The sequence below is a fragment of the Citrus clementina genome, unplaced genomic scaffold (assembly GCF_000493195.1).
Source record: "Citrus clementina cultivar Clemenules unplaced genomic scaffold, Citrus_clementina_v1.0 scaffold_1, whole genome shotgun sequence".
NCBI classification, from domain to species: Eukaryota; Viridiplantae; Streptophyta; class Magnoliopsida; order Sapindales; family Rutaceae; genus Citrus; species Citrus x clementina.
The window spans coordinates 4,099,160-4,122,870 of record NW_006263303.1 but is presented as its reverse complement, the minus strand read 5'-3'; the positions used below and the strand labels follow the sequence as shown (position 1 = coordinate 4,122,870).

Here is a 23,711-nt window from a genome sequence, read left to right as displayed (position 1 = left end):
ACAAGTGCTTTGACGGAATTTACAAGTTCCGAGATTGCCTTACAAGCTTCATCAAAGTAGAGGCTAATAAAATAAGTGCTTCCCAGTTTGGTGCGCATTCAAAATACAACTTTAGTCCTAATAAACCAAGGAATCATAGCAAAAATAGAGCTTTGTTAGTTGGATTAGTACCCTGGCAGCACAAAGCATGTATCCTTATGCCAGATGTCTCCATTAGATGTTTAATTTCTGGTTAATAGCTCTATGTTAATTAAATACTCATAACGAGCGCCCTTCCAAAAGTAATCAAGTGTCTAAGGTAATTGAAATTGAAACCACCTCTTGATCATCTTGCTTCCTCAGGGTGTATGAAGTGCATTAGCATACAATTATCAAATGATTTATTTATCTGTTTACTCTGAGAAAGCAACACCAATGACATCCAACAAAGAATCTCTGAAGACTCTGCCAATTTCTCTGGCTACAAGTGTGAATTTTATTTGCAACAATGCCGAAAGTTGTCCACTTACTAATGGACATATATATCTGCTATAATTTAAAACTTTCTTCTTCACTGAGGCGGGCTTGATTCATGTTCCAGGCATTCAAACTTGATATAACAACACTCTGAGTGCCATTATTAAATGCAAAAAGGTGGGCTTCATTTTCAACAGCTACCTTTGGATAAACTCTTGTTGTGATACAAGTTTTTCCTCTTGCTGCGAAACTCTCAACAATGGAGTGGTCTACCTGCAATAGTTAAAAAGCCAATTACATTAGAGCCAGAGAGAAGACGAACCAGGAGAACATGTGATCAGTTTAGTAAACATACCAAACTCCTTAATGAAACTTTTCCATGGTGAGGATCAATATCTACAAAAGCTCCATATGTGGTTTTATCAAGATCTTCCTTTAGAGAAGACCTGTCAGCAGTATGTGTAAAGTTTTGAACATCAAGCTCAAATTACATAAAAATGATATAAAACAATGGCTTGTCGCATTTAAGATAAGAAATGGACCTGCTATGATCACTGCACATGAGTACTACATATTTGTTTTGGCCCTTGAAAATTCGGAAGAAAATTGCCGTTTTTTCAGTCAAGTCCTCTGTGGCCAAAATTAGCAAACCGAAAGGTCCGAATCTGCCTTGGATTGATGCATTTTTATCATTGCATAGTTGTTGTGGATCAACCCAAGCAGGGTCAAAGAGCTCAGCCTCTTCCAATTCAGGCAATTCAAAATCAATTTCAACATCAACCTTTACAGAGTAAAAATATCATGAAAATGCTAAAACACTTTTGGTTGGTTAAGCAATCACAGAAGCGTAAATAGGAGATATGTATAACAAAATGCAGTGAAAGCTGTTTACCTGTGAAGCAGTGATGCCTGAAACTTCAACTATGGACCCACTTCCAAGTTCCTTATCATGGATACTGACTTGCTTGCCTCGTAGTGTTTCAATTTCTTCAACGGGCCACTGGACTAATTGTTTTCCACTTTTATCAAGCCAAATAGCTCTGGGAACCGTCTGCACAGCAGAGTACAGATACCATTAATGTTCATCAAGCTTTGAACTAGTAGCTTAATAGCTCTTATAAATTTTCGAGTCACCTCGCTATAAAAACTGTAAATTATATTTCAAGTTTAACTTAAATTACCTGGACGCCAGACCATCCTTTGTCTATATCATCTTGTGTACTATCAGACTCATTTGCCCAAGCCCACAATACCCTTCTGTTCTTGGCACTGTCAAAGAATGTTTTGGAAGCATAAAACTTCCCATAATCGTACCTCAAATCGTTACTGTTTCCATGGAAGTCAGTGTCGGGAGAAAATATATCCATTTGAGGATCATAAGTTCCTAGGACATAGTAATCATGTTTATCGGAAAATAAACTTGTCTTTAACACATGCTTCACACCCGGATTCAGAACCGAAGTGTCAACCCCAATTGTGCCATTAATAGACACAGGAAAAAAATCCGGACACTCCCACATCCCAGTCTCTTGCACTGAATAAAGAGGGTGGTCCAATTTGGTCCAGTGAATGAAATCCCAACTCCAATAGACAAATGCCATTCCTTCATTATCAATCTGACCTCCAACAACCACTCTCCATCTTCCATCAGGGGCTTGCCATGCAGTTGTAGGGTCTCTAAACATGTCATCCTTAACACCATTTGGTGGAGTCATCACGGGATTCCCAGAAAATTTGACCCAATCTTTGAGTAATGGATCAGATAGATTCTCGGGCATTGCTAAGTTCTGAACTTGTTGACCACTAGCATCAATTCCAGTGTAGAGGATGAAAGGCTTATCCCCTGGAAGGATTGTAACAGAACCAGACCAGCAACTGTTGATGTCGTATGGGCCCGATGGACAAAGAGCATGACTGAGATGAATCCAATTGATGAGATCATATGATACAGAATGTGCCCATATCATTTTATCACCAAACAGGGGTCCCAGTGGATTGTACTGATAGAACAAATGATAAACTCCCTTGTAATGCATTGGCCCTGAATTTGATCCAAAAAAAGCATGAGCTTATTGGATGTATGGAATAAAAGGGTCACGTGTAGGAGTAAATGTAATGCATAAACTTACCATTAGGATCTGCACGGTCAAGCCACCAATTTGCACATTCCACCACGACCATCATAAATAAAAATTGGATTAGTAACGAAGACAGAATAAGAAAATGAGGATGATTAAGAGGGAAATAAAATAAATCACTAAAGATTCATTACCATTGATCCAATTTTGGGGTGGCCGGAAGTGATAAGAAGTTAAGTAAGGCTGGTTTGCTGGAGCCGAAACCTGGAGAGACTGCAACTTCTGATTTGTCCCGTAACAAGCTTCGGATTGATGTGCTCCGTTGGCAATTAGCAGAAAACAACATAACAAAACCATTAAAGCTGGAGATGTCATCGTGTTGCTTACAAGGAATGCCATGAGAAACCGAAGTGGGCCTCTGTGGAGCGATCATTGACCAGTATACAACTCTTGGTCAGTAGCTTATACAAGAAAAACTGCAAGTAAAAAAGAATCTTGTCATTTTGGAGGATCTGTATAGGTGCCAACTAGCGCAAAAGTGTACTGATTAGCCAACTGATCGATGCTCCAACTCAAGTCAACTGAAGAAGCAGCTGAGTTATCAAATTTTATATTAATTTGTTTGGTTAAAAATGAATCGTATTGGCAGTAGATTTGCACTAAAATGCTGTCAAGCGGCAGGTGGCAAGCGGCAGGTGGGTGCCTCGTGATATGCCAAGCGTCGTTTCTAAGTCCCCATTTGTCGTTGTTTAACATGGGCTTAACCCTCTCTTGCCAAGTAAAGAAACCTCCCAATTGCCAACCAAACGTGGTGAAGAATTCATTATTTTTTTTATGGGTCCTGCTATGGTGGAGTTCCTCCACCGTGCTTAATATCCACACAATCGGTTTTTATTATTTATCATTTTGATCCTCTAATAATATAGTTATTAAGCAGTGCTCTATGGTGAAGTAACTTTATCATAACCACTACCTTTATATATATATATATTTCCTGGCACACCATGTCCTAGAAATCAAACTTGTAAACATACATTCTTACCATTAATAGCTTTTTTTTATTTACATAATTCCCAAAAGGAAATTGAATTTCCGGTTCACCGTCGCAAATTTTGTATCTTGTGAAGTAAAAAACAACGTTAGGTACACAGTTTTAGTTGCAAGGCTAGTTTTACTGAAACATAAAATTTTCTCAATTTTAGTTACTGATTTTACAAAGATTTAACAGAAAACATATGAGCCCATACAGTTTCTATTCGATGGATTCAGTAACCGAGTTGCTTCTTGATATGTAGAGACTTAAAAATTTGATGAGTCTTCTGTGAAAGGAAAAAAAAATGAGAACAAAATTATCTCATTATTATTCATTGTAAATAAAGTAATCAGTATTTCAACTATATATGGCCCAACGGGAATGGGCCATGAGGAATTTCTCTCATTTTAAGAGGGTACAAAGACATTTTTATACTTGATTTCTTATTTGGAAGGGACAAATATAATTTAATATCCAGTATCTCAAATGGGAAGGAGATTTGGTAAAACCCCCATTTTTATTTTTAACTTGTAATTTTTATTTTATTTCTTCTAAAATTTTTAATAAACATATTTACCATTTAAATTGTAACAATGTAGATGTAAATAACAAGTACCATAATATTTATAAAAGAAAAATTATAAATAAAAGCCAATACAAACACTTAAAGATTGACAATGATAATTTTGTTGATGATTCATATACCATATGACTTTTATAGATGTGTTCAACCTTGAAACTCTACTTTTGCTTAATTTCATACACTATCTTGTAATTTTGATAACATTGATTTAGTTAGATGGAAATGATTTTAATTACTTTAATTTATTTTGATGTTTTTTGTGTTGGGAATATGATTTTATATTTTTACTTAATATGATAATGTTAAGTTTCAACAATAAAAGTATCAATTATGTGGAAATTGGGTATCCTGAGGAACCTTTAATTATTCAAAGATTCTCATTCTCTCTCCTTAAGCAATTTTGAACTGGATGGAGAGGGTATGAAAATATAAATAAGGTATTCCCCTCCCCTTCTCCATTGTAATCCAAAATTTCAACCGTTAAACTCTTCCCATGAAAGCAAGCCCTTGTTGACTAGCTTAATTACAACTAAAAAAAAAAAAAGTTGCGTATGCATATAAAGTGTTTATCATTTTCATTAAAAAAAAAGTTTTTTTTTTACCATAAGATATGATATAACCGTAAGATATGAAAAAAAAAAATTGTAATCTCAACATTGCGATTAATGATTATTGGGTCCACAAACTAATAAAATATAGGAGTGGTGATATTTAACTGTTTGGATTACCTTATTATCCTTTATTTCCCAATTCACATTAAACCCTTAGTTAACCCCACTTGAGGAACCTTAACCCATAAGGGAATACCTTGTGAAACGAGTTAGTGGATAACCAATTATTATAAAATAATAATAATAAGAAACTTAGTTTAGAACACTAAATCCTAAATCGCATACTTACTGTTTGATGCACATGTATCGGGTTTTTTTTTTTGTTTTAGATTAAAAACGAAGGAGCTAGTAGTTAATTATTGGCTAAAGAGACTCACTTTGGTGAGTATATATCACGATTGAATGCACATGGTTGACAATGTACACTGCATACGGATTAGATGTATGGACAAACATGCATTGATATTTAATGTAAATGCATTATAATTGATGTTAAGCATGCATTGATATTTAATGTAAGAGCATGCATTATAATTAATATTAAGAATGCATTGATATTCAATGTAAAAACATCCAATAGAATTAATGTAAAGCATGCATTAAAATTAATAGAAATGAGGAAATGAAGCCTATAAATAGTAAGCTTCGTCATTTTTGAAAATATTCCCAAAGAACAAATTCCAAGAAAACATTTTTATTATTCTGCCAAAAACAATTTATGAGAAAACATTTTCAATGTTCTACCAAAAACATTTTTGAGAAAATATTTTCAATGTTCTTCCAAAAATATTTATGAGAAAATATTTTCAAAATTCTTTCAAAAAACATTTCCAAATTCATTTCAAGAAACATTTCCTAAAATTGTTTCCAAACATATTTTCATATTCATTTTTCAAAAATATTCAATTTTCTCACATTTTTCCTAATTTTACCTTTATGGCTATAACAATCCTTGAAAATTAATATTAAACTACTGATTCTCCATTATTCAACTACTGATTCTCTATTATTCATTAGTATATTCCACTCCCACATCACAATTCACAACAAGTATCATTATTGTTTAGTCTAAATCTGTTACTTAACAAAATAATAGCCATAATCAAAGTTGTAGCATGAGTTTATTTAGGCTATATTTAGGGCCATATTAATGTCTGAATATGCTTTTGGACTTTACTCTCCAAATCTCATAATAGAATCAGACAGATCGAAGACTGCTAAGTCCAAAATTTCAATCAACCCCAACTTTATTTCAATCGAGAAAAAGCATATTCTTGCGATAGTGGCCTAGTGAAATTTCTGTTCCAACCACAAGAAAGTTTTCAACATTTAAGAGAATTTTGAGATATTGTTCGTTATAGTGAGTACAACACAACCTGGGAAGCGTAGTGAAATTTCTATTATAAAATGAAGACAAAGCAAGTACTTTTCTTCGTTTTTGCTATAATACAAAACTCAAATCAAAGCCTTATTTATGACTAAAGTTTGAGTGTTATAGTGTTGGCTAAGGATAAAACTGATAATCAAGGTAAATTAGGGATTATATGAGAAGTCGGAGCTAGTGAAATAAATTGAAAAGATCAATCATCATCATCATTCTTAAATAGCTTGATCCCAAACATCTCACCGAAAATGAATGTGTGGGGTGGGGGAAGCAATAGCTATCAAATCTCAATAAGATGAAAATTTAAACGAATAGATTGATTGATGTCAATATGATTTTTATGATGACTATTTAAAAAATTATGGTAAGTAGCTATAGGATATAATTGTACAGATAATTAAAAGTTTAAAAAATGCATGCATGACAAAAGATTATTAAAAGAATGGGAGTATTCACGTGAATACTCATACTTTTATAAAATTTTATAGTACAAAAACACTCGCAATGGCAATTACCATTAACTACTTTTTAATATAAATAAATAAGTATAATTACCCTTGACACTCATTCAATTAAACGTAACTATAATACTTATAGCAAATTGAAAAACTGTAGTTGCAGGGGCTGAGTGTATTTAGTAAAGAATAAAGATAAATTTTACTCTAAACAAGAATGTATAAGCATTATAAAAGGACAAAATAATTCAAAGATCAACAAATATCTATTTTAATATTTTCGATAAAAGTAAATGTGTAAAAATCTAAAGGTACAATATTGTAAGTGACTAGACTATTTACCATAATAATTAGTATATATTATTACAATATAGTAAATACTAATTAGTTTAGGGACATTTTTCAACTTCTATGGTAAAATATACTGGTTGAATTGAATTAAAAATTTTCAACCCAACCCAATCCGCAAACAACCCATATATTTTATGGAATTTTCAATTAGTTTAGGGACGTTCCGGATTGAGACTTTAACAACCAAACCTATCATTAGGATCTGGATTGTGGCACAAATTTGCACAATCCGTGTAATGGATTGCTAACTTATAATTGGCTAATCTGGGCATTAGCAGCTATGTCACAAAATCTAGGAAACGTATCTAACGTTGAATTGTGACGTTGTCATGTAGCCGTGAAAATAAATTTGGTTACTGTGTTATCTATTGCATGTTTGGGAATTGGGATTGCGGTAGGTTCTTAAATAAATGATTATTTTTATCAAACATAGTTGGTTAATTGTTCTTTTAGATCCAAATTCACTGTTAAAAATAAGTGGTTATCAATCATAATCTGGGGACCCCATAATCCTGAATAAGCATTTAATCATCATCACCCATTTGGAATCTATCTGATTCAACGATTAAAATGAAGCAATATTCTAAAATCTCGAATATAATTAACTTGTGCATCAGATCTTATGGCTTCAGCTTGAGAAAATTAATTCGACATCCATGAGTGGCTTCACCATTGGAGCTGTGATTACAATACCCAGACCTGCCAATTTCCTAGATTTTGTGACAAAGGAAATTTAAGCCCCCTAGATAAGAGAATTTGACAAAATTAGATGAACAACATACTAATTACTCTCGTCGAAAGTTAGGAAACAAGTTATTACTTGCCCAAATGTCCAACACACGATGACTTAATTAATTTCTTAAGTGATAAAATATAACTATATAAACTTACGTTAACTCTCAAATCATCAATTAATTTTTAATATTAATTTGGCACACATATTCATCCCCCCATAAAATAGTCATCTGGGTTGGTTTTAAACAATGTCTACGGCCACAGCCCACGGGCCCATGGACATGTATCTTTAAAGTAGTGTTCGTTGTTCCTAGCTCCTACCAAAGCTCAAGCAAACAATAATGAAAATGTGACACATGATGATCTCAATTATTTTGTTAATCAAATCCACAGGAAAATCATGGAGCAAATCTTTGGCAACAGCAACCATAATAATTCAGCCCTTTTTCATTGATTATTTAATTTGTTCTAAGCTGATAAAAAAACACATGGACTCTTGTCCTTCATAATAATAAAATAATTAAAAGTAAGGGAATGATGAGCTGTGAGCATATAATGGGTGCAAACAAAACTCTGTTAGTTAAGATATAAAAATGTAATGTATAATATCAAGGGACAGAGTAATTGAATTTTGAACATGACATTTATCATTACATCCCTTTTGGTAGAATGAAGACAAAACCTACTGAAAACATTGAACAAGCATAAAGACAGTGTATCTCCAAGTCTCATTATTTGTAGCATTAGCTTAGTATTACTTAGCCCCTATTTAGTATTGAGCTGTCATAATTTAAAACTACAATTGTTATTGAAAAAATTTGTAATGATAAAATAAAATTTATTAATATGTAGTAAATATAATTTTTAAATAATAATTTTAATAAAATTAGTAAAGATATAATATATTTTATCAAATCAACTTGGCTTTTAAAATACAATACTTTAGTACTGTCTTTTTTAAATTATAATTACCCAACCTCAATTTTAAACAGAGCTTTATGTGTGCGGTGGGGGGTCCAACTTGTTTTCCAAATTTGGTCTGACCATATTCAGATGAAGATTAGTTTTCTAACTTGTTGGAAAACTAGTTGAAAAATAATTTGCCATATCACTATATATTAAGATGCTTTATCAAAGATAAACAAATAGTCCTAACTCTTGAAATACTTTAAATGACATGCTTCTTAATCTCCTGCAAACAATCGGAAAAACTGGATTACTAATTTATCGCAGTTTTTTCTGTTTTCTTTTTAATAAATTTATAAGCTAATTAACTAGCTGATTTTATTAATAATAAAAAAAGAAGTGATTTAAATGTCCAGAATTACGAAAAGATCCCAACAACTGTTAAGGAAAAAAGAAAAAAGAAAAAAAAAACCCCATATTTCACTTCCAATTCTCAGAGTTAGTTAAATAACTTTCAACATTCTTTCTTCTTTCGGGCTCAAAAATAGCGCCCTGACAAATTATTGACTGGTGACGAGTTTATTAAAAGTGACGATAAGAACCAACAAAGTGTTGGCTCCACTGGTAATAGAGTTCCCTTAAGTAGCTTGACTGAGTTTGCTCCCCAGTTCGAGTCGCAGGGAAGTCGCCACCTGTGCCTCTCGGTTCGAATGGGGACTTATAATCTGAGTTGTGGTACGAGCTTAAAGGTGCCTCCCACAGTTGGGGCCCTCCCTAAGATACCTCGTGGTCAAAACCAAAAAAAAAAAAAGTGACGATAAGAAGCCGGCTAGATTTCTCAACCCCAAATTTAATTTCGTGCTTCCTGAAAGAATTACCTAAAATCTAAAAAATTCAAGCAGCCAATGATTGTACGTTCATTTCTCTTCTTCAATAGTAAAAATTAACATAAAATTAATATCATTTACTTTGAACTGATCGTCAAGAAATTATTCAACTACTCGTGGATCGAATGATATAGCTTTGACGAATTTCTCTCTCTCTCTCTTTCTTTCTCTCTCAGTATGCATATAAAACAAGTGATGATGGGTTGGGCAGCACCGGGGACCGACCTACCACCTATATATACCTTTTCTATATGCTTCACTTTTTTAATTAATTTTGAAAATCATAAAAAGAAAGAAAGGTGATGATTTAGATTTCTCTAATGAAGTAAGTTGATTGTTCTGTGTGTGTGTGTGTGTATATAATGATACTTTAATGGATTAAACAACTGTAAAAAGAACAGAATAATAGAGAACTGTTTTCGATGAGCATGTCTGCTGTAATTCAATCACTGAACCAATCATGCTCGTGTGGTGTAAGTGCACAGAGAGCAAAGAGATTTTGCTTTTTCAACTCTGTTAAAAAGTCTGTAATTACTCGGCCTCTTTACATCCATAAATTTTTTTATTATTTTTTTATTTTTTAATGAGGTTGGTGTGTAATGTTCTAAAACATGAATTTATTTACCAGCAGAGAGCGTTAAAAACTGTAGAAAAATAATTTGAAAAAGCAAATTAAGTACAGAATAATTATTTTTTTTAATAAAAGACGTACTGGGAAGAGAACAAAGGAAAAGACAGAAAGTGCAACGTCAGAACAAGAAGCCCTGTTACCCTTTTGGTTTTGTTTTGTTTTTAGATGAGTGGATGACTTCGAAGGAATCTCTCTTCTCATATCCTCATCCCTCTCTCTCTCTCTCTCTCTCTCTCTCTTTCTCTTTCTGTTTCTCTCTCATTTTCTTTCTTTTTTTTTTGATTTTTTGATTCATTTTCTGATTAATTAATATGGGAATTGGGTTTGTTTAATCTTCTTGGTGTCATGTCAGCAAAGAATTTTGTTGAAATAAAGAGGAGATGAGATGATGACTAGTGAGTTTAAGTTTTGCTTTGAATGTTATTAATTTGTTCCTTTTGTAACATTTATTTCTTATGGTTTTTGTCTGCTTGAAATCATCTTTCTTATCTACTTTCCAAATTAGGGTTTTCTTTTAGATCTTAGGACGACCTGTCAGAGATTTAAAAAAGTTGATCCATTTTACCATCTCATCATCAGTGAATCTTGTGATTCTGTGTCACCTCAAACACCAAATCCTCATTTAAATTAGTTGATGAAGATGATGAAAGGTCTTCTAGTAGAAGAGAATATGTCAAATTTGACTTCAGCTTCTGGTGAAGTAATTGCTTCTTCGGGTTCAAGAGTTGAAACTGGCACCAACTTTTACGCACAACATTCTTTTTCTTCAACAAACGAAGCAACACCACCATCAAAGAAAAAAAGAAGCCTTCCAGGCAACCCAGGTATAAATTTCTCATTGTTTAATTTCATTTTTTTTCAAGTCTGGGGGTTAATTGATTTTGTACTGTTCGAATCAGACCCAGATGCAGAAGTCATAGCCTTGTCTCCCAAAAGTTTGATGGCCACAAACAGATTCTTATGTGAGATCTGTAACAAGGGGTTTCAAAGAGACCAGAATCTTCAGCTTCATAGAAGAGGACATAACCTGCCGTGGAAGTTAAAGCAAAGAACAAACAAAGTGGAGAGGAAGAAGGTTTATGTCTGTCCTGAGCCCACATGTGTTCATCATGATCCATCAAGGGCTCTTGGGGACCTCACTGGGATTAAGAAGCACTTTAGCAGAAAGCATGGTGAAAAAAAGTGGAAATGTGAAAAGTGCTCTAAGAAATATGCAGTTCAATCAGATTGGAAAGCTCACTCCAAGATTTGTGGCACAAGAGAGTATAAATGTGACTGCGGAAAACTTTTCTCTAGGTAAGGCACAACATGATAATAAAGAATAAATTATATATGTTGACATTTTAAGAACACATTTAAGATTTTTTTCCCCTAATATTTACGTGATCCTTGAGTGAGAAGAAGAAGAGAGACAGATGAAACTTTTTGATGAATTTTAATATATGTCTAATGGATCGATCATACCGCAAGGGGCTTTGATTATTAGGAAAACGTTTAATGGCTGCATCTACTATCTGTCTTTTGTGCTTGGAGAAGAAAATTAAAAGAATGAAAATACAAAAAGTTGACATGTGAGAGAGAGAAAGAGAGAGTATACTTTCGGTTTGGGACACTGTTAATTTATTCTGTATTTTGATGTGGTTCTCTTTTTGTTCTTTTGTGGTATGGTTTTTTTTGGGTTACAGAAGGGACAGTTTCATCACCCACAGAGCCTTCTGTGACGTTTTAGCTGAAGAGAGTGCAAGGACAATAACAGTAAACCCACTTTTCTCTCCATCGCAACAACAACCAAATTCCTCGGCAACCCACATGTTGAATTTCCCTTCCCATCATCATCATCAGCTCCAAAGCCAAGGCCTCCAAGCCCTACAACTACAAGCCGTGAAAATAGAAGACAACAATCAGCAGCACCATATTCCACCTTGGTTAGCTTGCCCTTCTTCAATTGACCTCTCTTCACAGTTATTTTCAGGAAACATTTTTTCACGGTCTTTACTTCACAACGAAAACCAAAGCGCTAGCCCTAGCCCTAACCCTAATTCTACTTCGTTCGCACCATTTGAGCCACCCGGCACCACAGGTTCACAACACACGTCTGCAACAGCACTTCTGCAAAAAGCAGCACAAATGGGGGCGACTATGAGCACACAGCCATCTGCATTACCTGCACCCGTGCTTAGAGTACCAGTACCCCACCAAACTCATCACATGCCTGCTGGTTCCGCATCTACAGCTGGAGCTGCTGGTTCTTCTTCTGGTCTGGGTTTGTCATCACGTGAAGACTTGGCAAGTGGGTTTGTTCATAATAACTTGTCATCTTTTGGGAATAAAGCTGCTGCTGCTGCTAACCCTGCTTACATGGAACAGTTTGCTGCAAGTACTACAACTACTACAACAGGCCCTGGGACAGCTCCATCTCTTCTGCATGATATGATGATGAGTTCTTTTTCTTGTACAAATGGGTTTGATGGGTCATCGTCATCTTTTGATGATGCATTGAATGGGATACTGAATCCAAAAGGATACGGCGATTTTCACCATGCCCAACTTAGCAGAAATAATCATGAAACTAGAGACAATAATGGTGGCGGTGCTGGCGGTAGCAACGCTGGAGGGAGTGATGGTTTGACAAGAGATTTTTTGGGACTAAAAACATTTCCTCATAGTCATAGAGATTTTGTCAATATAGCAGGCCTTGATCAAATTAATCCTTCTTCTTCTTCAACGTTTGGACCGCAGAATCAGAACCCAAGAACTTGGCAAGGTTAGCTTATGGGTTAGCTGATTAATTAAATTTCCCTATAAAGAGAGCTACAGAGAGAGAAAAGAAAAATCCTGCTGTGGCATTTTAAATATGTTCGGATACTTAATGGTGCTTTCCAGTTTCCACCGTGTTTCCTTGGGTTAAATTCGTATAATTGTTCAGTTTCTGTCATTTTGCTTTACATATAGTTAATTTGGTTGTAATTCATCATCAACTGTTCATCTTCGATTAAAAAAATTAATCAGCAAGTATAATGGAACCAAAATATGCTATTATGTTTATTTTGATTAATGCATTTTGAGTTGGACTTGATGATAATAGATAGTAATTGAACATCATATGGGGATGGCAAATGGGCACCACTTAGTGCGGATTTGCCATTACCAAACCCCCATATGTAAAAAGTTTAAATTACTAAGACTGCTCGCAACCCACAGGAGGTTTTTATTTTTTAAAAAAATCCACCCGCTATAGGTTTTAACAATTATCAAACCCATCCGCCACCTGTAGTAAATTTTTTTGCGGGCCTTGTCATTTAAAATCACGAATATTAAAAAATACTTTAATAATATATAAAAATAAAATTATATAATTCAAACTATAAATTTATAATAATAACCTAAAAAATCTACATATAATACTCAATTTTAGATTTTATCAATGGGAATAAGAAATTAAAATTTCAACATTAAAACAAATACACAAAATACATTAATTTAACACAAAATATTTCTGTTATAAGCAAATCATCATATCTAATATCAATGCCTTGCTACATATTTTCATCAATATACAAGTATTATTAACAATACTAACAAGTAAATTTTGTACAACTATTGTTAACAATTAATTAAACAAATAAATAACCCAACTTTAGTAACCAATCATTTGGTTCCAGTCATTAAAGTAAAACAAAAAAATTAATCAATTAAAATAAAATATCTATAATATTATACTTGAAAATTATAAAATTTCTAGTTATTAAAGCTTGTGTGTGTGTGTGTGTGTGTGTGGGCTTAAAAACTTTAACTTACACATATTTATGATTAATTTTTTAAAATATATTTTTTATGATTAAAATTAAAAATGTATATAATTAAAATAAAGAATGCGGGTTGACTGATACATGCTTGATCAGTATCCGATAAAATTTTTTCTCAATACCAAACTCAACCACAACCTGCAAAATTACCCGCAACGGGCAGATTTGGGGGTTGGCAGGTAATTTTGCCATCCCTAAACATTGGAGAGTTTATTAATTGAAAGGATCATGCATTGTGATCTTAAAACTATAATTTATCTATACTTATTTGATGAAAAAAAATTGATGGTGGATGCATAGCATGATATACCATTTGCATTAGACCCTATTTTAAGGGACACTGTCAGTCTTCCCTTTATAGAAATCAATATATACCACTTGTTTCCTTAATGTTTTTATAATACCCAATAACTGCCTTGATACTACAATTTTATAGTATCACCCTTGATTTTAAATGCAATTTTATTCATATTTTTTTTATGAATTGAATAAATCATATAAATTAAATTAAAAATTAAAATATTGGTCCTCAGTTGAATAAAAAATTGATAAGAATATATTTTTCTTTTATTTTTTTGTTATTTCTAAACATTTTTTTATAATCAACATGTATTTTATATTCGCAAGATGATATATCAAGCAAATGACCCATTTATTTGTCTTTTCCTTGAACTTTTTTTTTTTTTTGTAAGGATGTTATGAAAATAATAGGAGAATAATTGGTATATTTTAATTTAAGCAGAGGAAAACTTACAAACTACCCGATTTTAACTCTCATTAGACAACAAACCGAAACACCTATACATTATCTTATATTTCACAGGAATTATGACTTCAAAACTGTGAAACCAAAATAGCAAATGAGGCTATTAAGAGACAAAATTAGGTCGGTCTAAATGAACAATTCTTGATTGAGTAACATCCACTTGTACTTTCCAAAAATCTTAATTCAATGGTAACCTTCATGGGATGACTACTTAAATGGTCGTCGAGTCCTAGCTCGAAGTTGATAATTACAGAACTGAAGATCTCAATGAAATTAATAACCCGGAGAGCACACTTCGACGCCCGTACGTGTACTCATACATAATTACATCTCTAATCATTGTGCAATAGGTGTCGCACTGAAATTTCTATTCCAAAGTCCAGCAAGCACTAGACTGTAACACTAACACAATATCTCGAACATTTTTTTTTTTTTTCACATTTAAAGTTTGATGTGATGCATGATTATTGATGGACTGGGGGGTTTGGTCCTTTGGACATACGCTGCCGACTAATTGAGACAGATTCGGGGACTGGTGCTGCAGTGCACAGACGTCACTGTTTCGTGGTTTTGGATGCTGTTTTGTAGTCGTAATAAAAAGTAGATGCTTTTTGACACCTTAATTGCTGCTAATGTTCTTAATCCCGAGGAGGAGGATCAAGCCTATTCATTTATTATTCTTTCAAGTTGAAACTCGGTCAATCTTCTTTCTTAATTAGCTAATTTGCCTTAGACTTTTCCTTCTAAAATATATAGATAAATCCATTTCAATTCGGTGAGGTCAAAGGTAACGGGTACATGATTCCAAAAAAAAAAAAAAAAATCAGTTTCTATTGACGTGGTCTGTGATTTTGTGATAAGATATCAATCAAAGAGGCCAATATAAAAATACGATTATGTGAGTTAACTTTGTTGACCTTTTCTGAAATTCCGATTTTTTTTTTTTTGTTTGTTTGGAAAATTAGAACATAGCTTGGGATCTATTGAGCACGTCTGAGGGGTATATTATTATAAAGGTGAGATCTACCCTACGTTCACATAATATAGTCGTAGAATTTGCATGAAGTTGAGCATAAACCTACATCGAATGAATACAAAATTTGTTTCGTTAATTATAAACACTTATAAGTGATACTATAAATTGTTTTAATTTAATTACCTCCCGTTTGTATTGCGAAGTTGGTTTACAGTTCGTAATAGTGAAATGCTTGCCTTTGAATTGAGAAAGGAAAGCACTGAGGAAACAAAATATAGACAAAAATAACCATAAAAATGGGTTATTTTATTGCGAATTGTTATGTGACTAAAATGAGCTTGTTTAAAGTTTTGAATGGTGCTATTGGCACCCTCAATAATTCTCTCATAAGTCATAACCCCTTCTATAAATATACCCAATATAATAATTTCAAAACTGACTTTGCTTCTTAAAACATCACCTTCGATCCCCTCAATACCCTTGATCACTATTAAAAGAAGAAGAAGAAGAAGAAGAAGAAGAAAAAGTCTATATAAATCTGATAATCTATTTTAAAGCCTGAATTTGCCTAAAAAAGAGGTGGGGTTTGATAAATTAGAAGACAATATAAAGAATTTTAGCAAAGTAATCCATTTGTATATGTAGGAAATCGTATTTTCCAGTACAAAGAGGAGTGGAGAAACTTTAGCAAAATAAGGAACCTCGCCCTAGAAGCAAAAATGATGATATCTTTGTCATGAGGAGATTTCTTTTTCGTACAAATTTCTTATTTTTAGAATACCTGAAACAGAAAAGTTCCATGGATGCTCCAAATTGCATGCGTCAATGAAGCATCAAATATATATATATATATATATATATATATATATATATATATATATAAAAGAAATAATATACGACATGGTGAGTTTCGAAAGAGAAAGATGTATTTATAAACATTAAAAAAATTAACTCATCAAAATTTTTTTTTGGGTTCATTAACTCATCAAATTTGACCGAACAATTTACAATCTTGAGGTAGACTAAAATAATAGTAAGAATTTTTGAACATATATAATCAATTGTTTATTAATTCAAGCTTTTTCTCTATTATTTTCAATGGTTGCTGAGAAGAGAAGGTTTTTTTTATCTAAATTCCAACGCGAAATTGTGCAGGATCCATGCAAGAGTTTCATTAGACTTTTATTTGTAACTTCCGGTATGGTTAAAATTGTAAAAGCCGAAAAGGGGTTTCTACGAGATTATTGAGGAGTGCCAATAGTGCTAATCAAAAAGATTTCCCCCGGCCCCGTTTGTGGACTGAGCCTCATTTGTAAGTCCGTGTAAGCTTACAACAGTTGTTGGGCTCATAAAATTTGGGCCTAACGTATGTATCAAAAGTCAAACATTCTTCCCAAAGAAAGATCAGCAGTATCTGTCAAAGATATAAAGACTCAGATTATTTTTTTTTTTTTTAAGTGAAGTCTCCGTAAACTGGTGTCGCCGCGTCGGTTTTTAATTTTTTTTATCATTTTTTTGGTTTCCTTAAAAATAAGTTGATTCTTCAAACAGATTGGACCATACGAGCCCATACATATTAGTACCGAGGGCAGTTTCGACATTTAAATACCACGTGTTCCCGTATTTTTAACACGCTCTCCCCATCCGAACCCCTGTGTACACCTCTCTCTCTCGCACATATTTTCCTGCGTTTTCTCGCTAACCAAACGCGCCTCAAAAGAGACCATACATCACAATATATTATTGTATTTTGTAGAAGATAAACAGAGATTTAGAGAGAGTGTTTTTGGATTAAAAAAAAATCAGATTTTTTTTTTTTTTTAATTTTGTGAGTCTCTGAAGAGGCTATGGCTTGGAGGCGCCTAATCACAGAGGTCAGTTGCATTTCTTCACACGATTTATTGATTAATAATTGTTTTTTCATATGCTGCGTTCCTTCATATTCTTGACATATATAGAAAGTTAGCTTGTTTTGGGTCTGCAATAACCCTAGTTTTAATTTTAGCGAGGCTTTAGTTTAGGTTGGTCAGAAAACCCAATTTACAATTTCAGCTTTGGTTAATGTTGATTCTGATAATTTTCATTATTTAGTCAAAACTATAGCTGTACTCAAAATTATAGTTGTGTTAAGGTAGGGAATGAAGCTAAAGCTGTGTTTTGAACCATTGATTCATTGCATTTTAGACACCAGGAGAGAGGGAATGAGAGACACATCACTGGATCTTGTTTACAAGAATTTTTTATGTGTATCTTTTGAATTAGTCTGTTCATGGGCAAATATTGTCCTGTACTGAATCTTCATTGAATAACCACATTGTGAAGCTGGTATCTTGAAAGTTGTCCCTGTTCCTAGTTTTGTTGCAAAGCCAGTTTTTGCAGTATTGTTTTTTCTCCTTATGTTCGTTGATCATTTTGGGGGTGTAGAAGATTTGAAAGGAGTAAAAGAGGACAGGGCTAATTTTTTCCCCTCAATTTGCAGATCATGAAGAAAATTTAGAAACTATTGCTTAATTCTTATTATTTGTTTTCTTTGTATTATGTGTTCATCACATTTGAAATGTCCCTGCCTTTAGTTGCTGTACTGGTAGTATCACTATAGGTTCTTTAGCTCTTGTTTCTAAATAATGCATGCTTATATTAGTACATGTTCTCACATGAGTATAAAGGAAGAATCTTTTGGCATCAAAGTCTTCGTGGTTGGTTTTGGGTGTACCAACTTCTTTTATTATCAGTTTAAATCGTCGAATCTCATTCTTTTGTATGGCATAGGATTTATCCTTTCTCAATTCTCCTTTTACTCTTTATTACTAAAACTCTGTGTTTTTCTTCAATAGGTTTCAAGGCACCGAACAGAGTTGGTGCCGGTCAAAAATTTGTTTGTTAGGACTTATTTTCAAGTGAACAAACTTGGAGGTACCGGAGGTATGCATTCTGTGCACTCTGAAGTTGCGCATTTATATCTACGTCCTTTTGTTTTAGAACTACTAATGATATTTATCTTGAAGGAGCTGCTGATAGTCTCTTAAGAGTTAAAGAGTATGTAACTTTATTTCAGGTCAAATGAAATGATTTAGGAATTTTCAAACAACAACTTTGCATTACTATGCTTTCACTGCATAATAAAAAAGTACTTGCTTAGCCTTAATGAGTTGAGCTAGTTTTCCATCTGAATAACTTTTTGCCCTTTTGGGAGGATGTATAACAAAAGAGAGAGCTTTCTTCTCTGTTTATCACTGTCATGTGCTAATGTTTTCCTTTTTCTTTTCTTTAGGGAATGGGTTTTCCAACACACAAAGGAGGTTTCAGTCAAACTACGTTGGTAGTTTGGCTCGCAGAGTACGCGATGCTGATGAAGCCAGCGAGGTTGCCCATCTCCGAGAACTTTACCGCCGAAATGATCCTGAGGCAGTGATTAGACTTTTTGAAAGCCAACCATCATTACATTCTAACCAGTCAGCACTCTCTGAATACGTTAAAGCATTAGTGAAAGTTGACCGGCTAGATGATAGTGAGCTGCTCAAGACATTACAAAAAGGTGGGTGTATATAATTCTAAAAGTGTTGCAAATTGTGGTCATGGAATTCAAAGATGGTCATACTGAAACTGGAAAATCAGCAAATAAGGCAGAGATTTATAATCTGAATCCATTGCAGAATTTATTTGTTTGGATTTTGGAGCACATATACTTTGTCAGAAATGTCTGTCAAACATAATTTTTGATATACTAAGCAAGAGTCTTCTATGAAACTCACAGGTATCGCCAACTCGGCTAGGGACGAAGAAAGTATAGGAGGCATTTCAGCTTTTAAGAATGTCGGCAAACCAACAAAAGATGGCGTGCTTGGAACTGCCAGTGCACCTATCCACATGGTGGCAGCTGAAGGAGGGCACTTTAAAGAGCAACTGTGGCGTACAATTCGCACTATTGCACTGGGCTTTCTGTTGATTTCTGGTGTAGGAGCACTTATTGAGGATAGGGGAATCAGCAAAGGTATAATTATATCCTAATACTTTTTAAGTGTGTCCGTAATTTCCTCCTGATACAAATTTTATTGTTGTGAAACCTTCTACATATATTTTATTTTTATTTTTCAGGACTTGGTTTGCATGAAGAGGTGCAACCTAGCTTGGAATCGAACACAAAATTCAGTGATGTGAAAGGTGTTGATGAGGCAAAACAAGAGCTTGAAGAGATTGTCCACTACCTTCGAGATCCAAAAGTAAATGCTTGATAATGACCTGTGCATGTGCACTTCTATCTCTCTTTATCTTCTTGTTAGCTTTCTGTGTGCATTTTTGTCACATGGATACTGGGTGTAAATGTGTGTGCCACCTGTGGAATCTCCTGTTCTGGGTTATACACCCAAAAGATGCATCAAATATAGGAGAGATATGTAATCTTTCCTTTCTATGAAGTATATAATTTTCTCTATTCATTGCCTGGATATCTCCTCCACAAATATTTACATTTCATTCCGAATTGGGGAATAAAGAACCAATTTTGAAAGCTTCATTGCTTTGGCTTTCACCTAATAGCTTCTGTCATGAGATACTCTTAGACTAATATGACCCGTAGTTATGTTCCTGCTCTCTGCTTTTCAGTACCAAACTATGTGTAACTAAGCTCTTGTGTGCATGTAGTTACTAGATATCTATATCTTGAGACATCAATGATGAGTTTATTTGGTTTGCTTGATGGTTTTCCATCTGACCAGGTGATTATGTAATTATTGCTCTGCTATTTTATCTTTTCATTTCAATTTGTAAGCAATGAGCGAACTGATGTCTGAAACATTGTGAATCAATTTATTTTTTTAATTTGCATTTATTGTTAGTTTCAATTGAACATTGACGCTGTTTCTATGTGCTAAGTTGGGCATGTTCCTCATTTTTGGTGGTTTTAGTAATTCTAAAATTAACATCCTTACATTGGAAGGTGGAAATTTTGTTTAGGGAAGTAAAGTCATTCCTTTTTTACATACCAGCTGTCTTTTTAAAAAAAAGAGAATTTCTGTTTGTTGAGAACACATTAGTTCTCTTTGTAAGAGGCTGGATAAGGACAATATCTTCTTGATGACATTGTCCAACCTGGATTGTTCCTTCTTGGCAGATGATGGCATAAAATCCTGTTCACAAACACCTGTGTATAATAGCAGTTTCAATGCACAGAGTGGTTTAAGATCATGCACTAAGATTCAAGTCTGTAAAAGGTTGTGATTTGAGAGTGGAATGTTCTTTGATATCAGGGATCAAGAATTGTTGGCAGCCATAGATCTTCATTAATGCTGATACTAGTTGAATGGCCCGTTACTTATGGCTTTTTCTTTCCTTTGAATTTATGTTCCTTAACCACCTAATGGAATATTAATTTTGATTCCTGGGTATTTGGCTTTTCTTGTTACAGCGCTTCACTCGTTTAGGTGGGAAGCTTCCAAAAGGTGTTTTGCTTGTTGGCCCACCTGGCACTGGCAAAACTATGTTGGCAAGAGCTATTGCTGGAGAAGCTGGTGTTCCTTTCTTCTCTTGCAGCGGCAGTGAGTTTGAAGAGATGTTTGTTGGAGTTGGAGCCCGGAGAGTAAGAGATCTTTTTTCTGCTGCAAAGAAGCGATCTCCGTGTATAATATTTATTGATGAGATAGATGCCATTGGAGGAAGCCGAAACCCTAAAGACCAACAATACATGAAGATGACTTTGAATCAGCTGTTAGTCGAGCTGGATGGTTTCAAGCAAAATGAAGGAATAATTGTGATTGCTGCTACTAATTTCCCAGAGTCATTAGACAAGGCACTGGTGCGACCTGGACGATTTGACCGCCACATTGTTGTTCCAAATCCAGATGTAGAAGGGCGGCGGCAGATCATGGAATCCCACATGTCGAAGGTATTGCTTACTCCTTGTTTAGAATCGAAGTCTGAGGTTGAATTGGCAAAGGCTAAACAATCGCTGTTGTGGTCTTTTGTTATTCTTCAGTGGGAAATGTCTACTTGATGAGCCTGACTTAAGCCTGTCTAATTCATATGTCTTTGTTCTTATATTTCTTGTCGGTATACAATTAAACCATTACCATCATCATCATAACCTAGTCCTTTAGTTGATGCACTATGTATGTCAACATTGGCTTTTGTAAGATTTTTATATTAGATTTATGTGACACAATAGGAATAATCATATACCAATACCCATGCATTACCATTGATTGTGGTGCAATTACAGGTGTTGAAGGCGGATGATGTTGATCTGATGATCATTGCTAGAGGGACTCCCGGGTTCTCTGGTGCGGATCTTGCAAACCTAGTCAACATCGCTGCACTCAAGGCAGCAATGGACGGTGCCAAAGCTGTGACAATGGCTGATCTGGAGTATGCAAAGGACAAGATTATGATGGGAAGTGAACGCAAGTCAGCTGTGATTTCTGATGAGTCAAGAAAGCTGACGGCTTTCCATGAGGGTGGGCATGCCCTTGTGGCTGTCCATACTGATGGGGCTCTTCCAGTTCACAAAGCAACAATTGTTCCCCGTGGGATGTCTTTAGGCATGGTTGCTCAATTGCCAGACAAGGATGAAACGAGCATCTCACGGAAGCAGATGCTTGCCAGGCTTGATGTTTGCATGGGTGGAAGGGTCGCAGAAGAGCTTATCTTTGGAGAAAATGAAGTTACTTCTGGTGCATCCTCTGATCTTCAACAAGCCACTAAGCTAGCTAGAGCAATGGTTACAAAGTATGGCATGAGCAAAGAGGTTGGGGTTGTCACTCACAATTATGATGACAATGGGAAGAGCATGAGCACTGAGACTAGGCTGCTTATTGAGAAAGAAGTTAGGAACTTTCTGGATAGGGCTTACAACAATGCAAAAACTATTCTCACTATGCATAGCAAGGAGCTCCATGCACTTGCTAATGCTTTGCTTGAGCATGAGACTCTTTCAGGAAGTCAGATCAAGGCTCTACTCGCCCAAGTCAACTCTCAGCAGCAGCAGCAACATCAGCAGATAGTTCAATCACAAAACAATTCACAATCAAACCCGGTGCCTCCACCATCAACACCCAATCCAGCTGCATCTGCTGCCGCTGCAGCGGCTGCTGCTGCCGCAGCTGCAAAGGCTGCAGCTCAAGCCAAAGGAATTGCTCCTGTGGGATCATAACCTTAGAGAGGTTGGTAAGACCTCCTGCATGGTTATAAATTGAATTGATTGTGCATAATTTAGTTAATCACAGGCCTGTTTTCCGAGAACTGTAGTATGATTGCTGCTAGACTGTTTATGTATCACAAATTTGAACAGAAGTTATAGAAGAATTTACCGGCAGTAGAATCGCGCTGTCAATTGTAGCTGCAATTTTAAGCTCTCTGGGATGTGTATGCTCTCCCTCCCTCTTTCTCTCTCTCTTTCCTTTTTAAAATCATTCCGTCACCTTCAACTGTTTTATACAGTGGAGAATAATGTTCAACTTAAATTTTGCTGCTCCTGGATAATGTTGAGATCAAATTTTGCTTCTCTGAAAGTAAGATGGAAGGTTCTTGTTTTCATTTGATTAATCTGTGAGCCTTGCTTTTCAACTTAAGCTTTTGTAATTTTGTACTAGAAGCAAATTCAAATACCCATCAATTGGAAGATTTTAGGCAAATTTGAACATGGAGATGTCACCAAGTTACAGTACATTCTTGGATAATTTTCATCCTCAGTGTGTGCTAATACCGAGGGTTTCTAGCTTTCTATGGTTAATTTGAAATAACTAGAAGGGAATCTTAGGCTTCTTTTGGCATTAAAGTGTTGTGTTTTAAAAATAAAAATTAAGAGTTATGGTTATGGTATTGTAAATATTATTTTTAAATAAAATTATGACATAAATAGTTAAGATATTATAAGTTTTTCATTATATAAGTATTACGAACCGGAGCATTTGGACATCAATACATATTAATGCACTTTGAGAAGAATCTGCAGTTGGGCAAGTTATGGCTTTCTTTTCAAAAGAAGCATCTCCGTTCTCGAGCCTTGCAACATGTTGAGATGTATGAGAAATACCATTTAAAGTGGCAAGAAGACAAGGTC

The 23,711-nt window shown here is 34.6% G+C and overlaps 3 protein-coding genes across 4 annotated transcripts; 2 read left to right on the top strand and 1 right to left on the bottom strand.

The window, feature by feature from the left end:
• Nucleotides 1-274: 274 nt before the first annotated feature.
• Nucleotides 275-3,307, bottom strand: LOC18054861 (beta-fructofuranosidase, insoluble isoenzyme CWINV1). Its single transcript, XM_006450798.2, has 7 exons — nt 2,729-3,307; nt 2,586-2,594; nt 1,638-2,497; nt 1,349-1,507; nt 999-1,237; nt 812-902; nt 275-729 (listed from the first exon to the last, which is right to left on the bottom strand). Exons 1-7 carry the CDS (start codon nt 2,931-2,933, stop codon nt 529-531), a joined length of 1,764 nt encoding a protein of 587 aa, XP_006450861.1. The 5' UTR covers nt 2,934-3,307; the 3' UTR covers nt 275-528.
• A 7,044-nt stretch (nt 3,308-10,351) lies between these two features.
• On the top strand, nt 10,352-12,995 carry LOC18054860 (protein indeterminate-domain 7). Of its 2 annotated transcripts, XM_024178410.1 has the most exons (4): nt 10,353-10,934; nt 11,010-11,406; nt 11,796-12,400; nt 12,478-12,629. In XM_024178410.1, the coding sequence occupies exons 1-4, from the start codon at nt 10,745-10,747 to the stop codon at nt 12,537-12,539; spliced, it is 1,254 nt and encodes a 417-aa protein (XP_024034178.1). In that variant the 5' UTR covers nt 10,353-10,744; the 3' UTR covers nt 12,540-12,629. The 2 variants fall into 2 exon arrangements, with proteins under 2 accessions (XP_006450859.1, XP_024034178.1); XM_006450796.2 differs by having other exon boundaries at nt 10,352-10,934; nt 11,796-12,995.
• Nucleotides 12,996-17,219: 4,224 nt separating this feature from the next.
• Nucleotides 17,220-23,004, top strand: LOC18054859 (ATP-dependent zinc metalloprotease FTSH 4, mitochondrial). Its single transcript, XM_006450795.2, has 7 exons — nt 17,220-17,532; nt 18,493-18,580; nt 18,930-19,193; nt 19,413-19,649; nt 19,754-19,878; nt 21,063-21,539; nt 21,873-23,004. The coding sequence occupies exons 1-7, from the start codon at nt 17,506-17,508 to the stop codon at nt 22,800-22,802; spliced, it is 2,148 nt and encodes a 715-aa protein (XP_006450858.1). The 5' UTR covers nt 17,220-17,505; the 3' UTR covers nt 22,803-23,004.
• Nucleotides 23,005-23,711: the final 707 nt, after the last annotated feature.